The 20,259-nt window shown below is 38.7% G+C and overlaps 1 protein-coding gene across 3 annotated transcripts in view; it reads left to right on the top strand.

Moving 5' to 3' along the window:
* The window catches only part of SYT16 (synaptotagmin 16), a 256,291-nt gene extending 242,070 nt beyond the window's left edge, over positions 1 to 14,221 (top strand). For all 3 annotated transcript variants that reach the window (XM_029952620.1, XM_029952619.1, XM_029952618.1), the window contains one exon: positions 12,867 to 14,221. In XM_029952620.1, the coding sequence (XP_029808480.1) occupies positions 12,867 to 13,180 (314 nt within the window). In that variant the 3' untranslated portion in view covers positions 13,181 to 14,221. The remainder of the gene's footprint in view (positions 1 to 12,866) is intronic.
* The last annotated feature ends 6,038 nt before the right edge of the window (positions 14,222 to 20,259 follow it).

The following is a 20,259-nucleotide window of genomic DNA, read 5'->3' as shown; positions in this document are numbered from 1 at the left end:
CCTCCGTTCCCCCTGGTTCTCCATTAGGTCTCTCTTGTTTTCCTGCTAGACCTATGAGTGCAAACATATGGTTTCTGTCCTTCTCGGCCTGGCTTACTTCACTCAGCATGACACCCTCAAGGTCCATCCACTTTCCTACGAAGGGCCATATGTCATTCCCTCTCATTGCCATGTAGTACTCCATCGTGAATATATACCACATCTTCTTGATCCATTCGTCAGGTGATGGACATTTAGGCTCCTTCCATGTTTTGGCTATTGTTGACATTGCTGCTATGAACGTTGGGGTACATGTGCTCCTATGCATCAGCATTTCTGTATCCCTTGGGTAAATCCCTAGCAGTGCTACTGCTGGGTCATAAGAGAGTTCTATGGATAGTTTTTTGAGGAACCTCCACACTGTTTTCCAGAGCGGCTGCACCAGTTTACATTCCCGCCAACAGTGTAAGAGGGTGCCCATCTCTCCACACCCTCTCCAACATCTATAGTCTCTTGCTTTGTTCATTTTATGTTTTAAATTTTTTAATGTTTATTTCTTTTTTGAGAGACAGAGCATGAGCAGGGGAGGGGCGCAGAGAGAGAGAGAGAGAGAGAGAGAGAGAGAGAGAGAGAGAGGGAGACCCAGAATCTGGGGCAGGCTCCAGGCTCCAAGCTGTCAGCACAGAGCCTGATGTGGGGCTTGAAGTCATGAGCCATGGAGATCATGACCTGAGCTGAAGTTGGACGCCTAACCGACTAAGCCCCTCAGGCACCCCAACATGCTGGGAAGCTTTAAGCTGTGTGATGGTAGTATGTTGACAGAGAAAGCATTAGCTGGAGGCTAACAAACCAAGGCATGAATTCAGGCTCTGCCACTTACTAGCTGGGAGTTATTAAACTTTCCTGAATATGTTTCCTCATCTGTAAAATGGGATTGTAATTATATATACTTTCTAGGTAGACATACTACATAGAAAGCCGTGATGTTGAGGGTGGTACTACGTATCATTATACATTTCTCAATAAAAGAAAACATGCCAAAGAGGAAATTCATGTAACAAATATTTAAAACTGAATCAGAAAAAAAAAAGGCAAGTCCTAATTTAGAAATTGATTTTATTCCAGAAGTTTAAGTCAGTTTGGCATTTCCTCGATGATTTTTCATAGACATAGTGTCACAATTTAATTTAAACCCTCACTAACATGCTGCATCTTTCCAACCAAAGTAATAGGAGACAGTGTTGCTGTGACGCTATTCATTAAAACAGAAACCCAGTAGTGAAGACAAAACGTTTTTGTTTTGTTTTGTTTTGTTTTTAAGGTAGAATGCCGGTACTTGAGGAAAAGCCTGTTTAATTAGGAGGGAGAAAGTAGAAGGTTCCTTTGTGGAGATTGTAAAAGGGATCTCTTGGTACTTTCAAGGGCTTCAGATGTTGATGGAACTGGGTCTCCAGGATCCATGTTTCACTTTATTATGCCACACACTATTTTGGCAGTCATCAGGCAAGCTTAGGATACATTTTTAGTTCCCATATGGAAGAAAGTAAGAGACAGGAGTTTTATAAGATAACTGAGCAGAGTTGGAAGAAAGGGAGAGAAAAGAGGATGTAGGCTGGGGGTGGAAGGCAGCCGAGGGAGACTGCCAAGTGCGTGTCCCCACAAGGCAGGGGGAGGGCGATAGGTGCTACCGGAGCCCTGCGTCAGAGATCAGTCTGCCAGGAGGTGCTGCCTGCCCGGACACAGGGGTGTGTGGGAGCCCTTGTGTGAGGGTCCTGAAACTCTGCATGTGCATGAGACACATGCTCAGGGACAGTTCCCTTCTCTGTAAAGCGGGAGCATCAACTCTGCTTTATACACTAGCTGTGCTAATTGAGGAATGGTCCTTAGGGAATCCTGAAAGAGAGTAGGTTGAGCCTGAATATCAGGAGCTTTTCTTCTCTGAATACTGAAGTCCTAAATATTTCTGGAGGCCAGGAGAAAGGCTGGGATTTGGAAGTGAGAATCTTTTGGCTCAAACTATATCATGAAAGAAAAGATAACTTTGAACGTGCCAACTTGATCCAGTTGATGGTGGTAAATAGTAGGTGAGGTTCCTTTTGGCTATCAGGGCCTTAGAAGAAATAAACCACTGAAACGTAAGGCCCCCTACTGAAACTGCTGAGGTAAATCCTTAGGGGAGAGGACTCAGTGAGAGGCAAGTTTTGCTCCGGTGGGCAGGAGCTAGTGAGAGCATTCTTAGGTGTGACAGCTAAGCACCTCTGACAGCTGCCAGGATGGCTAAAAGTCATGCCGACTCCATCAAGTGTTGATGAGGATGTGGAGAATACTTTCTTGGTGAGAAGGGAGCAACCACTTTGGGAAAAGTCCTGGAAGTTTCCTACATAACTAAATTTGCACTGAAAATCCAACAGTTCTATGTTTGGGCATTTACCCATACATTAAAAAAGGGAGAAGGAGAAGGAGAAGGAGTGACCTGCACAAGAATGTTTAGAGCATATTTATTCATGACAAAAACCACAAAGAGTCCTCATGTCCCCATGAATGAATAAACAAGTTAAGATATATTTATATAGCAGAATACTATTCAACAACTAAAAAAGAATGAAATTAATATGGGATCTCAAAAATATACTGCATACTTAGTACATGACCCCATTTATGGGAAGTTCTAATGTAGACAAAATAGGGGTGCCTGGGTGGCTCAGTCAGTTAAGCGTCTGACTTCAGCTCAGGTCATAATCTCAAAGTTTGTGGATTTGAGCCCCACTTTGGGCTCTGTGCTGACAGCTCAGAGCCTGGAGCCTACTTCAAATTCTGTGTCTCTTCTCTCTCTGCCCACTCCGTCACCCCCTACTCATGCTCTGTCTCTCTCTGTCAAAAATAAACATTAAAAATATTTTTGAACTTAAATAGGCAAAACTTATCTATAGTGAAAAAATTAAGAAGAGTGGTTACCTGTCAAGATGAACTGGGAAGAGACATGAAAGAATATTCTGCAGTGATGAACGTGTTCTGTATTTTGATAGGAGTATGAGTTAAATGGTTGTTTGCATTGGTCAGAATTTACTGGATGGTACTAAGTTTTGTGCATTTCACTGTGTGTAAATTGAACCTTAAAATAGAAAAGAAAACCAAAGTATTGAACTCTGGTTAATTAAATGCATGCTGAAATGATTAGCTATGGGTGAAGAGCAAGGATGAGTACAGCTAAGATGGATTGGTGGGCAGATAAATGCAGATATGTGAGAAAGAAGATTGTCTGAGCTTGGGCTACTAGCAAAAATACAATAGACAGGTGGCTTCACAGAAATTTATTTTTCATAGTTCTGGAGGCTGGAAAGTTCAAGATCAAAGTCCAGCTGGTTCGGTTCCTGGTAACAACCCTCTGCCTACTTTGCAGACAGACACCTTCTTGCTGTTTCCTCACATGGCACAGAGAAAAATCATCTCTCTCATATCTCCTTATATGGGTACTAACCTCATTCATGAGGGATCCACCTTCATGACCTAATTACCTCCCAAGGGCCACACATCCAAACACCATCACATTGGGGATTGAGGTTTCAGGATACGAGTTTTGGGAGGATATACACATTCAGTCCATAACACAAATAAAACAAAACAAAACAAATGAAGAATCTGGGCAGAATGTGTATGGGTGTCCACTGTATAAATATTTCAAATTTTCAGTGTATTTGAAAATTCTACTTAGACATTATTGGGCAGAAAAAGCTAGTCTGGTCTGTAATAGTTAGCTGGGTCAAGTGGGTAAAAATAAAATGTAGGCTTCAACTTCTGTGTTTGGAATTACATTGTTTTTGGTTATGGTGACATCTCAAGGTTCAACCTCATTCCCTGACTCAACCTTGGACAGGATAGAGTACCAAACACCCGAACCCAAGGGCATCTTCTATTGTACCCTCTATAAGCCACATCCATCCCAAGAGAAAGTATGTGGCTAGGCACTGATTTTCAACCTAACCTTTTCTCTGTTCATCTAATGGGTAGATGGATGGATGGACAGGTAGAGCTAAATAACTAGCTAGCTAGATTTGTTTATCTAGATTTATATCTATTTACATATCATTTTCTATCTTTCTGGAAAATTCCCATGTTGTAAATTGCTGTGACTTTTCCCCCAAAATAATAGGGGCTCTAGGGATGGTAAAAAGCTTTTTGAAGATTACTGAAACTATCCCATAGACCTCTTCAGAAAGAGTATATTAATGAAGTAAGAACATGAACTAATCTTAACAGTGTGATAGGAATCATGCCAGGCATTTTCAAGGCAATACTTCACTTAGTATGTGTGGTCAGTGTTCAAAAATACTGCCGTTATTGCCGTTAAGGTGGTATAGGCTAGTGAGGTGTGGTCTCCACATCTGTACATGGAGGATGGTCCAGGCGAACAAAAGCAGTTTATAGCATCTTCTGGACATATGAAATCCTAATATGCATTTACAAGTGCTTTTGAAAAAGTTTCCATGGAGAATTAGAAACATTTGATTATCCTTCAAATCTGGCTTCATGGGAAGGCAATCCACTAACAAGTTAGCAGCTCTGTTCTGCCTGCCACCTAATTACCGCGTGGCCTCGACATTCGACTTAACCTCTCTGGATTTCATTTCCTTCCCTATTAGACAAGTAACAAGCTAATGTTACTCATACAAGTGCTATGTTAAAAAATGTATTAGCTATTCTGTTGACAGTTTCTCTTTCTCCATCTTTATTTTTTCACTTTGTCTCCTTCTCCAATGCATTACTGCATTGTGTATATGTGTGTGTATATATATATATATATACACACACACACATATAATGGTTCTTGTCAAAAACCATCATTAAGATGTCCCCTCCAATCAAAAACAACAAGTTCCCAGCCTCTCAGCATGTGCATGATTAGCCACATGTGGTAATTACATCCCAAATCATAATACTTATAGCAGCAGCATATTAACCTTGTTAGGCACTCAAAATAGAGACGAGAACAAAGGAAAACAAAAAAGCATATCAAGTCACCTCATGTGAAGTGTGAAGAAGAAATGAGATACGGGGGTAAGCTGTACAAATGGAGTGCAGGGGAAGAAGGACTACATGAAAATCAACAGAAATGGGGCATACCTGGTCCAGTTTTCAGCTAAATGCAGTGTTTATTAATAACCACTATCTGCTCAGAATTATGGCCAGTTCAAATGAAGATTTATACGTGGCACAAATTTACTGAGTGCATAGCTAATATTCCTTTACTTAATTCCCACTGTAATATTTTAAAAATTTTTAATGTTTATTTTTGAGAGAGAGAGAGACAGACGGAACAGTGAGGTAGGGGCAGAGAGAGACAGGAAGTCACAGACTCCAAAGCAGACTCCAGACTCTAAGCTGTCACTACAGAGCCTGATACAAGGCCTGAACCGCAAGACCATGACCTTAGCCAAGGTTGGGCGTTTAATGACTGAGCCACCCAGGCACTCCTTTTAAAAAAGATTTTTAATGTTTATTTATTTTTGAAGAGAGAATTCCCACAATAATATTAAAGTTAGAAAATCTAGACAGAAAACCAATAAGGAAGAAATACAGTTACCATGGTGTATGAATTATGTTTCAATCAAGCTCATGTTTTTGTTTGTTTGTTTTTCATTGCTTTTTTTAAAAACCAAGTTACCTGCAGAAGAATGGCAGTAAGACTGAGGACAGACTTTTTAGCAGAAGCCAGAGGACAATGGGACATTATTACCTAAGTCTCGAGAGAAAAACACTCTCACCTTAGTGTTCTGTTTGAGTGAAGGAAAAATAAAGATATTTTCCACAAAGTTTGAAAGACTTTATCACTGAAAGAACCACTGACTGATATATTTCAGGAAGAAAGAATTGAACTTAGAAGGGAATAGTGAAGTTCAGGAAAGAATAATGAACAAAAACTGGTGAACATGCAGGTAAATATCAACATGTATAGACAGAAAAACAAAACAACAAGAAAATGAGTACAGCAGCAAATGGAAATAAAAATCTAGGCAGAAATAACATGAAGGTTGAGAAGAAGAAGTAAAAATCAAAGAATTCTCAGATCCTTATGTTGCTTAAGATTGATTAATTTTAGGCATTAAATCAAGGTACATGTTGAAATTTTAATCTAATTTTCAAGTCAATAGAGGGAGAATTATTAATAAAGAAAATTCAGTGGATCCAATAGAAACCAGAAAAGGATATTTAAAAGCATAGAAAATGTAGAAGAAAAAGCAAAAACCAAAACTATAAAAATAAACCAAAGATATCAGTGATTATAATAAATGTAAAAGGACTAAAAGTGCTATGTAAAAGGTAGATATAACACTAGATTATTTCTCTTGCTCCCACTCTCTCCCTGTTTCCCCTCCACCCACCTTGCCTCATAATGTGTAAGGGAATAAAAATACTAATTACCAACACACTGAGCTTAGCTCAAGAATGTAAGAAGGGTTTAACATTAGGAAAATCTGTTTGTATATTTCACCGTTATTAATTGCTTTATGAGAAACTATTATGGTGAGCTCAGCAGGTACAGAAGAAGCTTTTGGTAAAATGCACTATCCATTATGGATAAAAACAACTCAGCAGATGAGTAATAGAAGCTGTGTTACTCTACGATAGGCTAAGATACAATCACAAATAAACCCTGCAGGCTGGTGGCCCAACACCACCCAGGTCTATTTTTCGCTTGCATCATAATCTATAGTGAGTCAGGTGACTGTCTTCTCAGCTGTGGTAAAGGTCTATGAGCTCTTTTCATTTAATGAGACAATACTATCATGTTCTCAGTGTGACCTGCATTGTTGGAGAAGGGGAAAGGGAGAACACAGCAGGGGAGATTTCTTGCTTGGGTGGGAGTGCTTGAATACAGTCATGATTGAGGGTAATAGTTATCATTTTTCATATTCCGCTGTTTAGAATTCAGTCACAAGGCTCAGTCAACTCACATCTGGTATGAAGAACACATCCTTAATTTGATATTTGACCTGAATCACTATCACCTTATTCACTGGAGAAGGTTTGCTGGGCCTTTGTTTTAATTCTTTTAAAAATCTCTGTCTCACTGTCTGGGGGCATTCAGCTTTTCCAAATCACAAAAAGGTCTGAATTATAGCATTCCCCTCTTTCTGTTTTCTGTTTTCCTTGAACACTGGTCAGTTCTTACCCAAGCTTATCTTCTGCCTCTCTCTACCCCCCAAATTAAGGTAGTATTACTGAATACACCTCTAACATTTTGTTTTTTAATTTGTTTCCCTAGACCATCAAACTCATTAGGCCTATGCTCATCCTCCAAAGTTGTATCAGATGGAAGTTTTACCATCACATAATATGGATTGCAGATCTCCACTGTTCTAGCCTCTGATACTCATTTATTCATCACTGGGCACCCACTCTCAGTGCAAGTGACCACTCTTATGTTTTTATTATGATAATATTGCAGTTCAGATGATCAGTTACAATATCAAGGTTCGTCAGAGAAATAGAAATACTCTAGATATTTTGAGTCAGTAGTTGTTTACTATAGAGTTGAAGCATGAGGGGGCTCCCTTCGGGAAATCTAGAAGTACAGACATCACAGGAAAAAATGCTGAAATGGTCTGAGCTGAGTCTGCAGGAAAGAGTGATTCTCATAAGGATGTTTGAACACATGGGCAAAACCCCTACTTTGCCATCTGCTAATGCCTAGACACAGGCCAGCTACTGGATCTGGGGAGATGTAATTCCCTTTTTCTTCTATCTTCCAGTCTCATACAAGTAATTTTCATTTGTGGGATCTTACTGGCAAAAGACTTAGGAAAATGCAGTTTTAAGTTTTATACCTCATTGGTAAAAGAAAGTGCTTAGAGTGGTGGCGATGGTATTAAACATCAACAATTAATATGTAGTAGAGTAGAGAACTTGCGAAACCTCGATAGTGGCCATTTAAAGAAGATCTGCACTATCATTCTTAATCCTGAAATCCTTTATGAAAGTCAGGAACAAAAGAAGGACCCCGCTGGCATCACTCTCACTCAGCATTAGACTGTAGGCTCAGGGCAATTCAGTAGAATAAGACAAAGAAAAATCTAAAGCATGAAAGGAAGAAACAAAATTTCCATTATTTGTTAAAATATGATTGTCTACATTAGGAAAATCTATAAACTTAAACAAATACGTTTTTCATGCAAAACCAATTATTTTCTAATATATCAGGAGCAGTTAGGAAGTAGAGTTTTAAAACACTACTATCTACAACAGTAAGAAAATATCTAAGGTACCAAAGGATAATATTAACGAAGACAAGTAAGAAAATTATGGGGAAAAACCCCCCAAAACTCTTTGAAAGACACAAGAGAAAACTAAATAGGTAAATTATGTTCATTGGTGAGAATGTTCTATCCTATAAAGACATTTCCCAAATTAATCTCTCCATCCTGTACAATCGCAATCAAAATCCCCAGGGGTGGGTTTTTGTTTTTGTTTTGTATGTATTTCCCTTTATGTTTTTTAATAGAACTTGACAAGCTGATTATAAATTCATGTGCAAGAGTCAGCTAAACCAAGCAAGAGCGTACAATAATGAAAAATTTGAGAGACAATAGAAGGATTCTCCCTAGCATACAGCAAGGCGTACTATAAATTGACGATAATAACTATTATCAGGTGAGGGAAAGACGCTCAGGCCTGGAAAGATACTCAGGTGTCTGACATTGTATTACAAGTCAGTTGGGACATAATGGGCTATTATGAATAATGCTTACTATATGGGGGAAAAAATAGATCCCTACCTCAAACCACACACAAAGAGCAATTTCTGGTAGATTAAAGATTAAATATGAAAAACAAATTCTTATGGCTCATTGAAGAAAATATATGAGACTACTGAGTTTGGGTAGAATTTCTTCAATAATTTATTTTATGCATAAAATAAAAAGGGAAACATTTATAAATCTGACTCCACAGAAATTTAAAGCAGTTATACTACAAAAAATTACTATAAAATAAAAAAGGTAAGCTACACGTAGAGATCAGATGCTAGCAATAAACATAAAAAAGATTTGTATCTAGAATTTATAAAGAACCAGCAATCCACTCCTATGTATATACTGGAAAAATTCTCAAATTTTGGGACAGTGTGAAATACAGAAAAATGTTCACTGAAATCTTTACAGTTCTTGGTGATTACAAACAAATATCCATTAAGAGAATGGAAAAGTGAGTTGTGGTTTAAACATTATATAGCTGTTAAGTGAATCGCAGGGATATATATCAGTATACATAATATAAAAATCTTAATGCTGCATGAAAAAAGGCAAGTTTCAGGAATAAATTAGAGGAAACTGCTAAATACTTTAAATGTGCAAAACACTATTAAATAAATTTTGTATATCTTTATGTCCTTTATTTAGTGAAAGTCTAAAAATATACATGAAAATGATGAACTCCAAATACAGGCTAGTAATTACTATTAGTGAGAGAAGCAATCAAATAGGATCAAGAAGGAATACTCAAGGATCTTCAATTATGATATTTTATTTCTTAAAAATCCAACAAAAGGCAAAAGGTCAGTGGTAAATATAACAAATGCTAAATATCCTATATCTGTGTGATGGGTATTTGGGTATATGTAATATTGTTCTCTACTCTATGTATGTTTAAAATATCTTGTAACTATTAATAAATCAAAAGGGAAGAAGAGGTTAAATGACTGAATTCCTTTCCCGTGCCTGGTCAGTCATGGTGCTGCCCCAAGGCAGAGTCTATGACACTGCAAACAGGCAGTGTTTTGTGTGAGCTCTATAAGTAACCACTATGGTATTGTGCTGTTTCTTCAGATAAATGACTTCTGAGTTTCAAATGACACGGCTTTGTACCATGATAAATTGAGGATCATGTACTATTATAATTTTTTTGGTATGCATGGCATCTTTCTTTATGGAGAAGGAGACAATGACAGGTAAAGGTGACAATGACAGGTAAAGGAGACAATGACGGGTAAAGCAGTTGACATCACGGAGTCAGATGAGCAGCATCCAGGACTGTCAAGGAATCATGACCCATTCAACCTTTCAATGATGTTTTGAGTTATTAGCACCATTGAGGGGCATTCTGAATAATCATCAGAAGATAAAATACTGCTTGGTGGTGTTTTGAAGCAAGTATTATCAATTCCAAAGAAATAAAACAGAATTCGGTTCAGTTGTATATTTACTTGACCCTTTCTTTGTCCATTCTGGCTGGTCTTCATTGGAATAAATCATTGAATCCCAAAAGACCCCAGGCATATTCAGCATATTCTCACAGGTAGATGTTCCTGGGCACAGCCTTTGCTCTGGATAATTAAAAATAAACACATCATGACTGCTGAGGAAGGGCTCCCTTTGAGCTGGAATAATCAGCAATGTTTCTCTTCTTTTGGTTAGGTATCCTCCGACTGGATTGTTTATAATAAAATAATTATTTCCCTTTTTCATCATACACATTCAATTCAGCTTCAGTGATGGTAGTTTAGTAGTAAATGGCCTTTCTTGTAATTAGAAAGTGATCTTGTGACGGGATAAAGATTGAAATTGCACTTTGTGAAATGAGCAAGTCTTTGTTTGCAAGATTAACTCAATTCCCACTGCCATAACTGACAGCAGAATTGTCAGAGCAGTTCGATGACTGGGTTGAACTTTTCCTGTAGGAATCATGTAGCTGTACAGCTGCGGAAACACAAATTCACTCCTCCATTGTTGGTTTTCTGACAGCTTTCTCGGTAGAGCAGTTTGAAGAGTGGAGAGCCCTGTTTCTGAGACAGAGAAGTGTTTTCACACCTGAAGTGTAATTTCACACCTTGTGTTTCTCAGCAGATAAGTGAATAAAATAACACATCAAACTGGAATAGAAAAAGATCAACATAGAAAGAAAACCACAGGTTGTAATTTGTTTTCTATCTTACAATGCTCTTGTAGGGAACAGTAAATTACAGAGATCTGGATTTACACTTTTAAAAGTTTGACTGGTTGTTAGGTGGGAAAGTGAGCAGTAAGCAGTAAACACTAATCAGCTTTCAGCCTGCATTGAACAGAATGTCCAGAATGATAGAATTTGGAAAACACTCTAACGTTTATATTGTTTTTTATTTTAAAGAATAGGGCACACATAAGTTAGTGGTAAAAATCGTTGTTAAGAGAGGATCAAGAGATTGATAAATTAAGTGGCTCTCATAAAATATAATTGTCTTAGGAATTTTCTTTGTAATTATTAAAGAATTTTAGCGAAGGGAGGGACTATGTTAGTAAAATTGGCTATTTTCTTTCCTTTCTATAAATTACTAAACATAAGAGGCTAGTTATGATTTTATAGCATTCTAGTATGAGGGGTATAAAACAAGAGGTTTATCTTCATTTTGCAAGTTTGAAAACCCAAGACCAAAATAAAAAAGAAAGTCAATCCTCCTGGATAGTCATGTACATTCATTTCAAAATATTTAATATTTATTGAATGTCTACCATGTGTTGGACACTAGGCCAGGAACTGGGGGTTCAGTCACAAACAAGGCAATTGCTCTTTCAAACAGATAGCCTTGCAGATAAGTAGGCAAGCAGTGATGACGCTGGGCGCTACGTCCTGACATAACCTGAAACTAGATTTTGATGGACCCCACAGAAAGGTTATCCTGGTCAGGGGAGGGGCTAGTTGTCAGCAAAAATTCCTGGAGACAGCCACGTCCAAACCAAATTAATGAACAGAAATCTTGGGAAGGTGAATATCACTTGTGGTATCAGAGCATGTAGAGCTTGTGCAGAAGTGAAAGGGAAAGAGCAGGATGGGTTGAAGGGATGAAGGTAGTTCAGTGCAGTGGGATGCAGCACATAAAGGCAGCGGTGGTGCAAAGTGAAGCTGGAAAGTAAGAGGGTCAGAGCGTGCGATCTACACCACGAAATGTAGTTTTGATCCGAGACTAGTGGAAAGTATTGAAGGCTTAGTCTGTGTCTATGAGTGAGTGACATGAACAGATTTGCATTTTACAGAGCTCCCTCTGCCTGTGGGATTGGGCAGCCCAGGGATGGGAGATGGATGAGGAGACCTGCTGTATTGCAGGATCTGACGGAGGCTGGTGACCTGAGCTCACAGTGCACAATGAGTTCAGTGACTTCAGGAATGGAAAGCAGTGGGCATGGTTAGGTGCTATTTAAGACATAGAATCAACAGAAGTTGGTGATTGCTTGGCTGGACTCGGGATAAGGAGCCAGTCTTGTCAAAAATGTAGTCCTGACTCCTGGTTTTGGTGATGGAGTGGATGATGCACTGCTCATAGAGACGGGAATACAGGAGCAGAAAGTTTTTAAAAGCTCAGGATATGATGACTGAGGCGTGTGTGGAATGTTCACAGGTAGAAATGTGAGAATGAGCTGGATCTTGAGCTTGGAAAGAGGTCTAGGCTAGAGATTCAGGCTTGGTACTTGTTACTGAGTGAATAAGATAGTCCAAAGAATATTTAGAGAGTAGAAAGAGAATACAGTCTTTGATCTTGGCGTAAACAGTATTTTGACGATGAAAAGAAAGCACTCCTGGAACAAAATGTATATATTGTTACGTAAACAAAATGTGGATGAAGAACTACGCATGTCCACAGACGCCATTGCACGTCTCCTCCGTAAATGGAGAGCCTCTCATGAACATCAGCAAGGCACCTGTCGTGGGCTGCATGAAACATTCAACACTGAAGCTAATAATCCCTTTCCTTAATAATTCATGGAAAATATGTTAGCCCTACAGCAAACACCAGGCCTAAGAATGCTGATCAATGTGTTAAAAACGAAAGACTTGGAGCCCATGTAAATATTACAACATAACTAGCAGAACAGAAAGCTCTGATGGTTTATCATTTGTTTTTTGTTTTTTTCCCCCCTTAGATACATATGGGAAGCTCTTTCTTCTCAACTCTGTGGGTCACGAGATGTCCCGCTGTAAGACATCCATTCGACGTGGTCAGCCCAATCCTGTCTATAAGGAGACCTTTGTTTTCCAGGTGGCCCTCTTTCAGCTCTCTGACGTCACGTTGATGATTTCCATTTATAACAGGCGTACTATGAAGCGTAAAGAGATGATCGGTTGGATTGCTCTGGGCCAAAACAGTAGTGGAGAAGAGGAACAAGACCACTGGGAGGAAATGAAGGAGACAAAAGGTCAGCAGATCTGCAGATGGCACACCTTGCTCGAATCCTAGTTCTGCCCACAGGCATTTGTGTGCTGCATCCGCCCTGGCGACCTGCGTTTTGGCCACACACACCAACTCAGCATATGCTGGTGGGCTTTTTAAAGACAGGCTTACAAATAGGGATTAGTCTTCTAACCTCTGGGACATTCTGGGCAGGGTCTTTGGTCTCTCTGAGTTTGATTTGTATTTAAATATTGTAATTAAAAAAAAACCAACCACATACACATGGTCAAGTGTACTTGATGGAAAATTAACCAGAGTTGAGAACAGTGATGAATTAATTTGTGTTCATAGCTTAGTGTGTCTGGGTTCAGCTTATGGAATGAAGCTTCTCTTGCTGTCTCCGTTTGCTTGAAGAATAACCTGAGATTGCAGGGGGGCTGTTAAATCTTACTATTTGTACCCAGGTATGTGTATCAATCAGAATTTTGTTAATATGGTGCCAAACCCCCCCAAGTACAGAAATGAATCAGATGCCGAGGCTCATAAAAGAATGTAACCGTCATCCACAACCCCCTACTTTGCATTTTTGTCTTTATGAAAAAATCCCTCATTCATTTACCTAACAAATAAGTGTTATAAACGTGTACTTATAAAACACATTTGTATTCATTATATACCTTTCTTTATCTCACATATATATTATGGTTTCCTGTGAGATTTTGGTTAAATTAATCATTTTGAAGGTTAAAGAAAGAGTTTAAAAACACTGTTGAAAGATAACTTGTCTGCTTTTCATTGGTAAGATGTCCAACTTATAATTTTCAAGGTTTTTATGCTATAGTTCTCACCTAAGATAGTCCTACAGAATGAGATGAAAACCAAAAATACCTATTCAAGTCATGGATTTGCTGATTTTCTGAAATGGGCGTTTTCCTTACGTTACACGTTTTCTATATTCAGTGATGTGTACCCATACATATATTTTGAACATCCACCTGCTTGTAAACCAAATTCTTTTTAATGCACTATTTTCCATGATTAGGGCATAGTTGATGGTACATAGTGGGTCTTTAATAAATGTTAATTTGATTGACTCTTAGAAATGAACATGTTATGATGCCTCTGAATGAAGAAATATTTTCAGATTGTATGAAATGACACTGAGTTCCTTTTCTGAGCATTTGAAGTGCCTATAATTGTCATTTCTCACAGCATTTGCAGTAGCGTATATTAGTCACTCCTCGCATTCCGGACATGTGCCATTCGGAACTCTGATCTCGTGTGGTTATGAGCATGAAATATTATTTCCCACTTTGACATATTTGTGCAGTGCATGTTTCTTTTTCTTTTGCTTATGTCTGAGTCCTTAATTTCAGTTACCTTAAATTGTCAGTAATAAAAAAATAGGGAAGGAATGTGTGTCCGTGTAAGGCTGGTGCCTAATGCACAGCTCTTCTGAGCAATTGCTCAGTCGCTTATTTTTAGCTTTGATGTTTCATTGTTGACTTTTTGCTGTCTGTGGGAAGAGTGATAGCTAGTGATGGATGTATACAGTGAAAAACACAGAACTCCTCCTCAGTTCTACATTTTGACAGATTGTAAACGTAGGCTGTAACACTTGAAGAACATATTTATCCCTCACAGTGCAGTGTGGAATGGTTATCCTGACAAGAACAGACTAGGGCACGGGATAATTCTACTGTGATTTCACGTACTAATTTGTGAAAGAAGTGATTTCCTATGGAAGAATCAGAATTCGCAAAATAAATTAATATCTTAATTTCTTTTTAGGTCACGGGAGTTCCATCCATAATACTGCTTCATTATTGGGAATAAGTAATAAAACCATGCTCCTCTGGGTTTTTACCCTACCTTTCTTTTGAAGACCTCAAAGTGCTTTTCCAACATTATATCCATTAACTCCTGAGTGATCTTTGCCGTGTGGCTGTGTCATCGAGTAGAACTGAGTGCAATTGATTAAGTAGCAGCACAAAGAATTGGCTTTTCACATCCCTTACTCTCTTTACACGCTTGTGTTTAAAAGGGAAGTACAGCAGCCTCATTATGCTTTCCTTTATGCAGTAACATAAAAGCGGCATTCACTTTAAAATTTACATTTGAAAAAACCTGCATATATTGTACTGACGGACTCCCCCTCCTCATATTTTCCTGTTCTATGTTTTGCTGCATCCCTTGTCTTATGGTGCCCAATAATCACCTATACTTCATTTTCTGCCTTGACTCACCCATTTTTAGGGCTTTCTGCTGGGGTAGTGAAGATATCCTTGTGGGTTTGATCTTTTTTCCAATAGGCTGTTTATGAGACAGTTATAGGAATGTGCAGCATTTTAAGGGGTGAGATGCCTGAAAAGCATTTTTAATTTTTGTAATTTTACTATGTGAGAGCTAGTCACCATGTAGGATGCATGTACATCTTGAATACACAGCAATCTAGGCTGATTGTGTAAATCTAACATGCTAATGATAAGATGCATTAAAATATGAGGCTGAATTTTTTTACATTGATTTTGAAATTCTGGTTTAGTAAGATCTTTTCATTTTGTACATTTTTTCTCCCTTATTTGCTTGGCAAAGTCTAGACACAGTGCATTTAACATGTTTTTCTCTTCACTGGAGTTCTTACATCTATGTTCTCTTTTTAAGAGTTATGAAAGATAATTAGTTGGCTCAGCAGTGAAAAGGCTCTTTTTGCGTGTTTAATCTAGCTAACAATTAATATCTTATAGAGACATTTGAGAGTGAAAAAGCACCAGTATTTGTTGCATAAGTGATTCTTTCCATGATTTTTCCTGAAGACAGTGCTTTTTAAAATAACAGGATTGAGGGTAAATGATGCCCTAGGTTTATGGAAATTTGCTTTCTAGCCTGTCTCCTTTCAGGGCATGGATTTACACTGGATCGAGAAGTGCTGGTTTCACCAATCATGGTGGTGGCTCTTGTGTCCCCTGCGCCCCTCTGACTATTGTTGAGTTTGTAAATGGGCCATTCACCAGGCAGGGAGGCATCTGCTCTAGCTTCTCTCTCCCTCACTGGCTCCCTGTGTGATGCAAGTTGTTTGGGGTCATTTTTGCTGATATAGCGTAGCTGTGAAGGGAGGTCTTGCATTCCTTAACTGAAGAAGAAATTCTACTGCCATTGAATGTATTCTATATGGCATCCACCTGCACAAAGTTTGAGAAAAAGTCTGCGCCGTGATAGCAAGGGGGCGAAGAGAACATGCTCCCGTCTCATCATTCACATTAGGCACTGTGTCCTCTGGCCCTTCTTCAATGACAGTAAGTGATTGACTTCAGCACTGATGTTCTCCATAGCGTGAGGTGCTATGGCGAGCCTGAAGCAGCCTCTGCCTTTGCCGGGTAGGGGCTTATGCTGCATAGTACAAACTGTTGGCACCTCTTGGTCAGTCATTGTACTTTACATCCTGCTTGGCCTAGATGGTCTTATCTGAATTCTTTTCAAGTAAAGCATCATTTAAGTTGCAGCCATCCTTAGGTTAAGTGAGAGTGCTTCTCTGATAGCCACTAAATTTATGAAACTATAGTTCAGGGTGGACAGTTGCCCCAAGGCTTGGCTATCCTGTTGAAGCAGAGAACTTAGCACAGTAAGATCAGAAAAGTGATAGAAAAGGATTACTTGTAGATGACATAAAACCAAATGGAAGAGTATTCTTTAACAATAAACAGGATTAGAAAACACATGCAGTATCTCCTCTCACGTTAAGGAAACTGTGGCCAGAGCACGTTCTGTTCCATTTGATCCACAACGAAATCATGATAGATAATCCTGAAATGGCAAAAGTATTTTGCTCAAAAAAAAAAAATCATTCATTTGTTCCAAAAAGAAAAGCTCGGCAAAACTGTAAACAACAAAGAAATCATATAGCTTGTGCATGGAAGAATTAGAGAATAATTACATATGCTGGACAGATACCTTTAGCCTCCACTGGCATATTTCCAAAAAGGATGAAAGCAACAAACCAAAAGACATTTCAGGTTCACTCACTATCGTTTTTTCACAAGTTGTGGGATTCTGGAAAACACTTAACGATAAGGGAAATGAGACTGGTCTAACATAGCTCGAGGAAGTCAGCATAGGCTGCGATCTCAGCGTGGGTTTGAATGGAACTCCATTAGCTGTGTGGCCTTTAGAAAATTACTTAGTCTGTCTGTGTCCCTGATTCTTCAACTGGAAAATGGAAATGATATCTACCTCATAAGGTTTTTGAAAATGCAGTGATGAAATAACAGCATTGAGCCAGGCATATAGTAAGTATTTACTATCCACCCTACCCCAAACCATCCTTAAAAAAGAAGAAGGCATTTAAGATTTGTTTCTCTGTCTAGTGAAAGTAAATGTAACATTAGAGAAAGGCTAAAAACAATTTTCAGATCATTTGAAAAGGGTAGACTCATAAAGCTGGTCTGAATATACACATACAAAAAAAGAAGTCTCAAGGGGTAACCTAAAAAGAGAGAAGCCTGTTATATTGAGTCTTAATAAATCCCAAATGAGGTTTAATACCAAATCTTTGTCTTTCACCTCTTATCTGGAGGGGATGCAAAACCTTGGTGCTTGTGTGCACATCTTGCTAAGTCAGACGCCAGGCCCCTCTTACTTCCAGTTCTTCTCTCCATTGCACACATGGACAGAGCACCATATGCTCATCAAAAGAGGGACGACTTGAGTACGTACTTCAACTGTGGTATGAGAAAGAAAGTAAAAAAATAGTGTGGCAGTTTACTGATGCGCATTAAAAAATGGACACTTTTTAAAGCCTACATTATATACTCATAGTGTATCTTCATAGGCAGATTTTTAAAACCGATTTAATAATGAAGCTGTCAAGTCATCTAACTGCTTGGGAAGTCCTTTTCAAGACCAATTATTTATCACTCATCTCTTAGAAGATCACCATGAAAGGAATTCAATCAGAGTTCATACCAACTTCTTTTTGAGAAGGATTTTAAAGAGTGACTTGTTGATGTAAGAGCATGTTGCATTGCTCTCAAGTGTTCAAACCATGAGTAAAAAGGAGAGTTCCCTGAGAATTTAGAAGAACTTTGTGGACATTTGCTCAACAGAAGTGGTCAGGAACAAACCATCTCAAGTTTAAGGTAACCAAGTGCCAAGAACCAGTCATACACGACTTGCTGTTTTAAACCACGTGTGATTCCGGAATGGGCAGAATGAGCCTGCATTCCTAATACTGCAAGATTGCCAAAGTGCTGACTCGGGTTCTAGGATTCCCAATTAAGGAGAAATGGGGAAATTGGAGAGGAATCACATAGCTTAGGGGTTTTTGTTAGGAATAATTCAGCAGGTAGGGAAGTTATGGCGGGGGGATGTTTTTGGTCACATGGACAGAGTGAGTGCTTTCATCTAAATCAGGTTACAGGAGGAAGGATACGAAGATGGTTTTGCATTCATTCAAAAATGTGTTCCTTGGATCGCCTTGTGTCTAGCACCAGACTATTTGAGATAGTGCAGGACTAAATCTTTTTGGAGTGGTGTGATTATATACTGAAGCAATTAGTCATCATGATAAAAACAGTGTTTATCAACAGTTATTCAATTGGTCTGATTGTGTGCTATAAAAAGCAGAGTTTCTTGCTATGGGTTATCCTTGGAAGGAGGTGAAACGTATTGACTGAATGCAACAGAGCCAGTGAATAAGAAGCTGGGTCCTGGGGTAGGTCTCGGTCACATTGGAGGGGAATTGTCCAGGGAGAGCACAGAATCAGTTTTTGAAGACTTTTAAATAGAAACCTCTGTGTGGAGTGTGGGTTCTATCTAAAGGAAAACAGGAGGGCACTCAGGAAGGCAGTCTTTTTAAAGTTCCTTCTGAATCTAATATTTTGTGTATAATCTCCAAACAGAATCAACAAAAACAACACTCTAGGCCTCTCCTCTCCTCTCCCCCTTTGGACATTGTTTCCACATTGATTTTTCTGTGCATAAGAGGAGGTTTTCTCTGGGAAGTTCCTGCGTGGGCTTTAGGTGACTTTGGGGATGCCTGCAGGCTCTGTGTGAGTGAGGTTCCTCTCCTACGGTGTTTTTGTTTCCCTTGGGTGACAAAGCAGTATCCTAGACACGTAGACAATGATCAGCTGCATTTATAGCCCCTGTGGAACCTCTAAAACAGCTTGGGGCTTCACAGAATGAACTCAGAGGCAGACATCGGGGCCTGTGGACATTCTTAGAATAAACCACACCTGATGTTGCTACCTGCTCACCTTTGCTCACTAATGCTGCCTCAGACTTTCTCCATGGGGGTTTTTACTTCATGCCTTTGAGCAACAACGCTCCTTACAAACTCTACTTTGAGGATTGTGAGAAGGCTGCCTTCCCACTGGTAACGCCATATTTATACATTATTTTTGTCTACTTCATTTCCCCCTTAAAGTATCTACTTTTTTTTTTTCTTCAAATTTTTATACGAAATGTATTCATTCAAAAGATAGTTATCCCAGACTCTGGACTAGGGACTGCCGAGTAGTAGCTGAGTCAAACAGTTTGAGTTCAATAATTGTTTTTGTTTCTAAATATTCCGTTTTTTAAAACTAGGTAAACAATAAGGTCTTTTCTTACTCTTTAATTTTTGTCTAAGGTACTTCTGTAATGATTTCTTTCCTCCCTGTTGAAAGGGAGAAGATTTACGGAAAGTAAGAGTTATTACCCTGCCTCTAATTAAGAAATAAATATACTGTGTGTCCGTCCCTTCAAAATAAACGGATACATTTTATATCTGAGGGAAGAAATGCACCATTCCATTCCAATAATGAATGAGTTATAGCTTGAAGTAGAAGCTGGATATTTGTTATTTTTCACTTTTATAATTGGATATTGAAAACCTTTTGTAAAGCTGTAAGGGGGTCAAAGCCTGGAATGCTAAGTCTGCGCAAACAAATGTGACACAGTTCTTATAAGCTCCAGGTTTTAATAGCTGAAACACATTGCTACCTTTTACTTTTTGAAAGAGTGAACTAAAAACAGTAGCTGCCAGAAGATAATGGCATGAAACAGAGATCCCTACTTACCTCTCTGTCTCTTTTGATTAAAAGTTGTCTTAGATATCATACATTAAACATATATGGGACATCCCTGTTGAATGGGTAGAGGTCAAC

This window comes from Suricata suricatta, chromosome 9, assembly GCF_006229205.1.
Source record: "Suricata suricatta isolate VVHF042 chromosome 9, meerkat_22Aug2017_6uvM2_HiC, whole genome shotgun sequence".
In the NCBI taxonomy this organism is placed as follows: domain Eukaryota; kingdom Metazoa; phylum Chordata; class Mammalia; order Carnivora; family Herpestidae; genus Suricata; species Suricata suricatta.
Note: the sequence above shows the minus strand (reverse complement) of the source record. Positions and strands in the feature narration are given on the sequence as shown.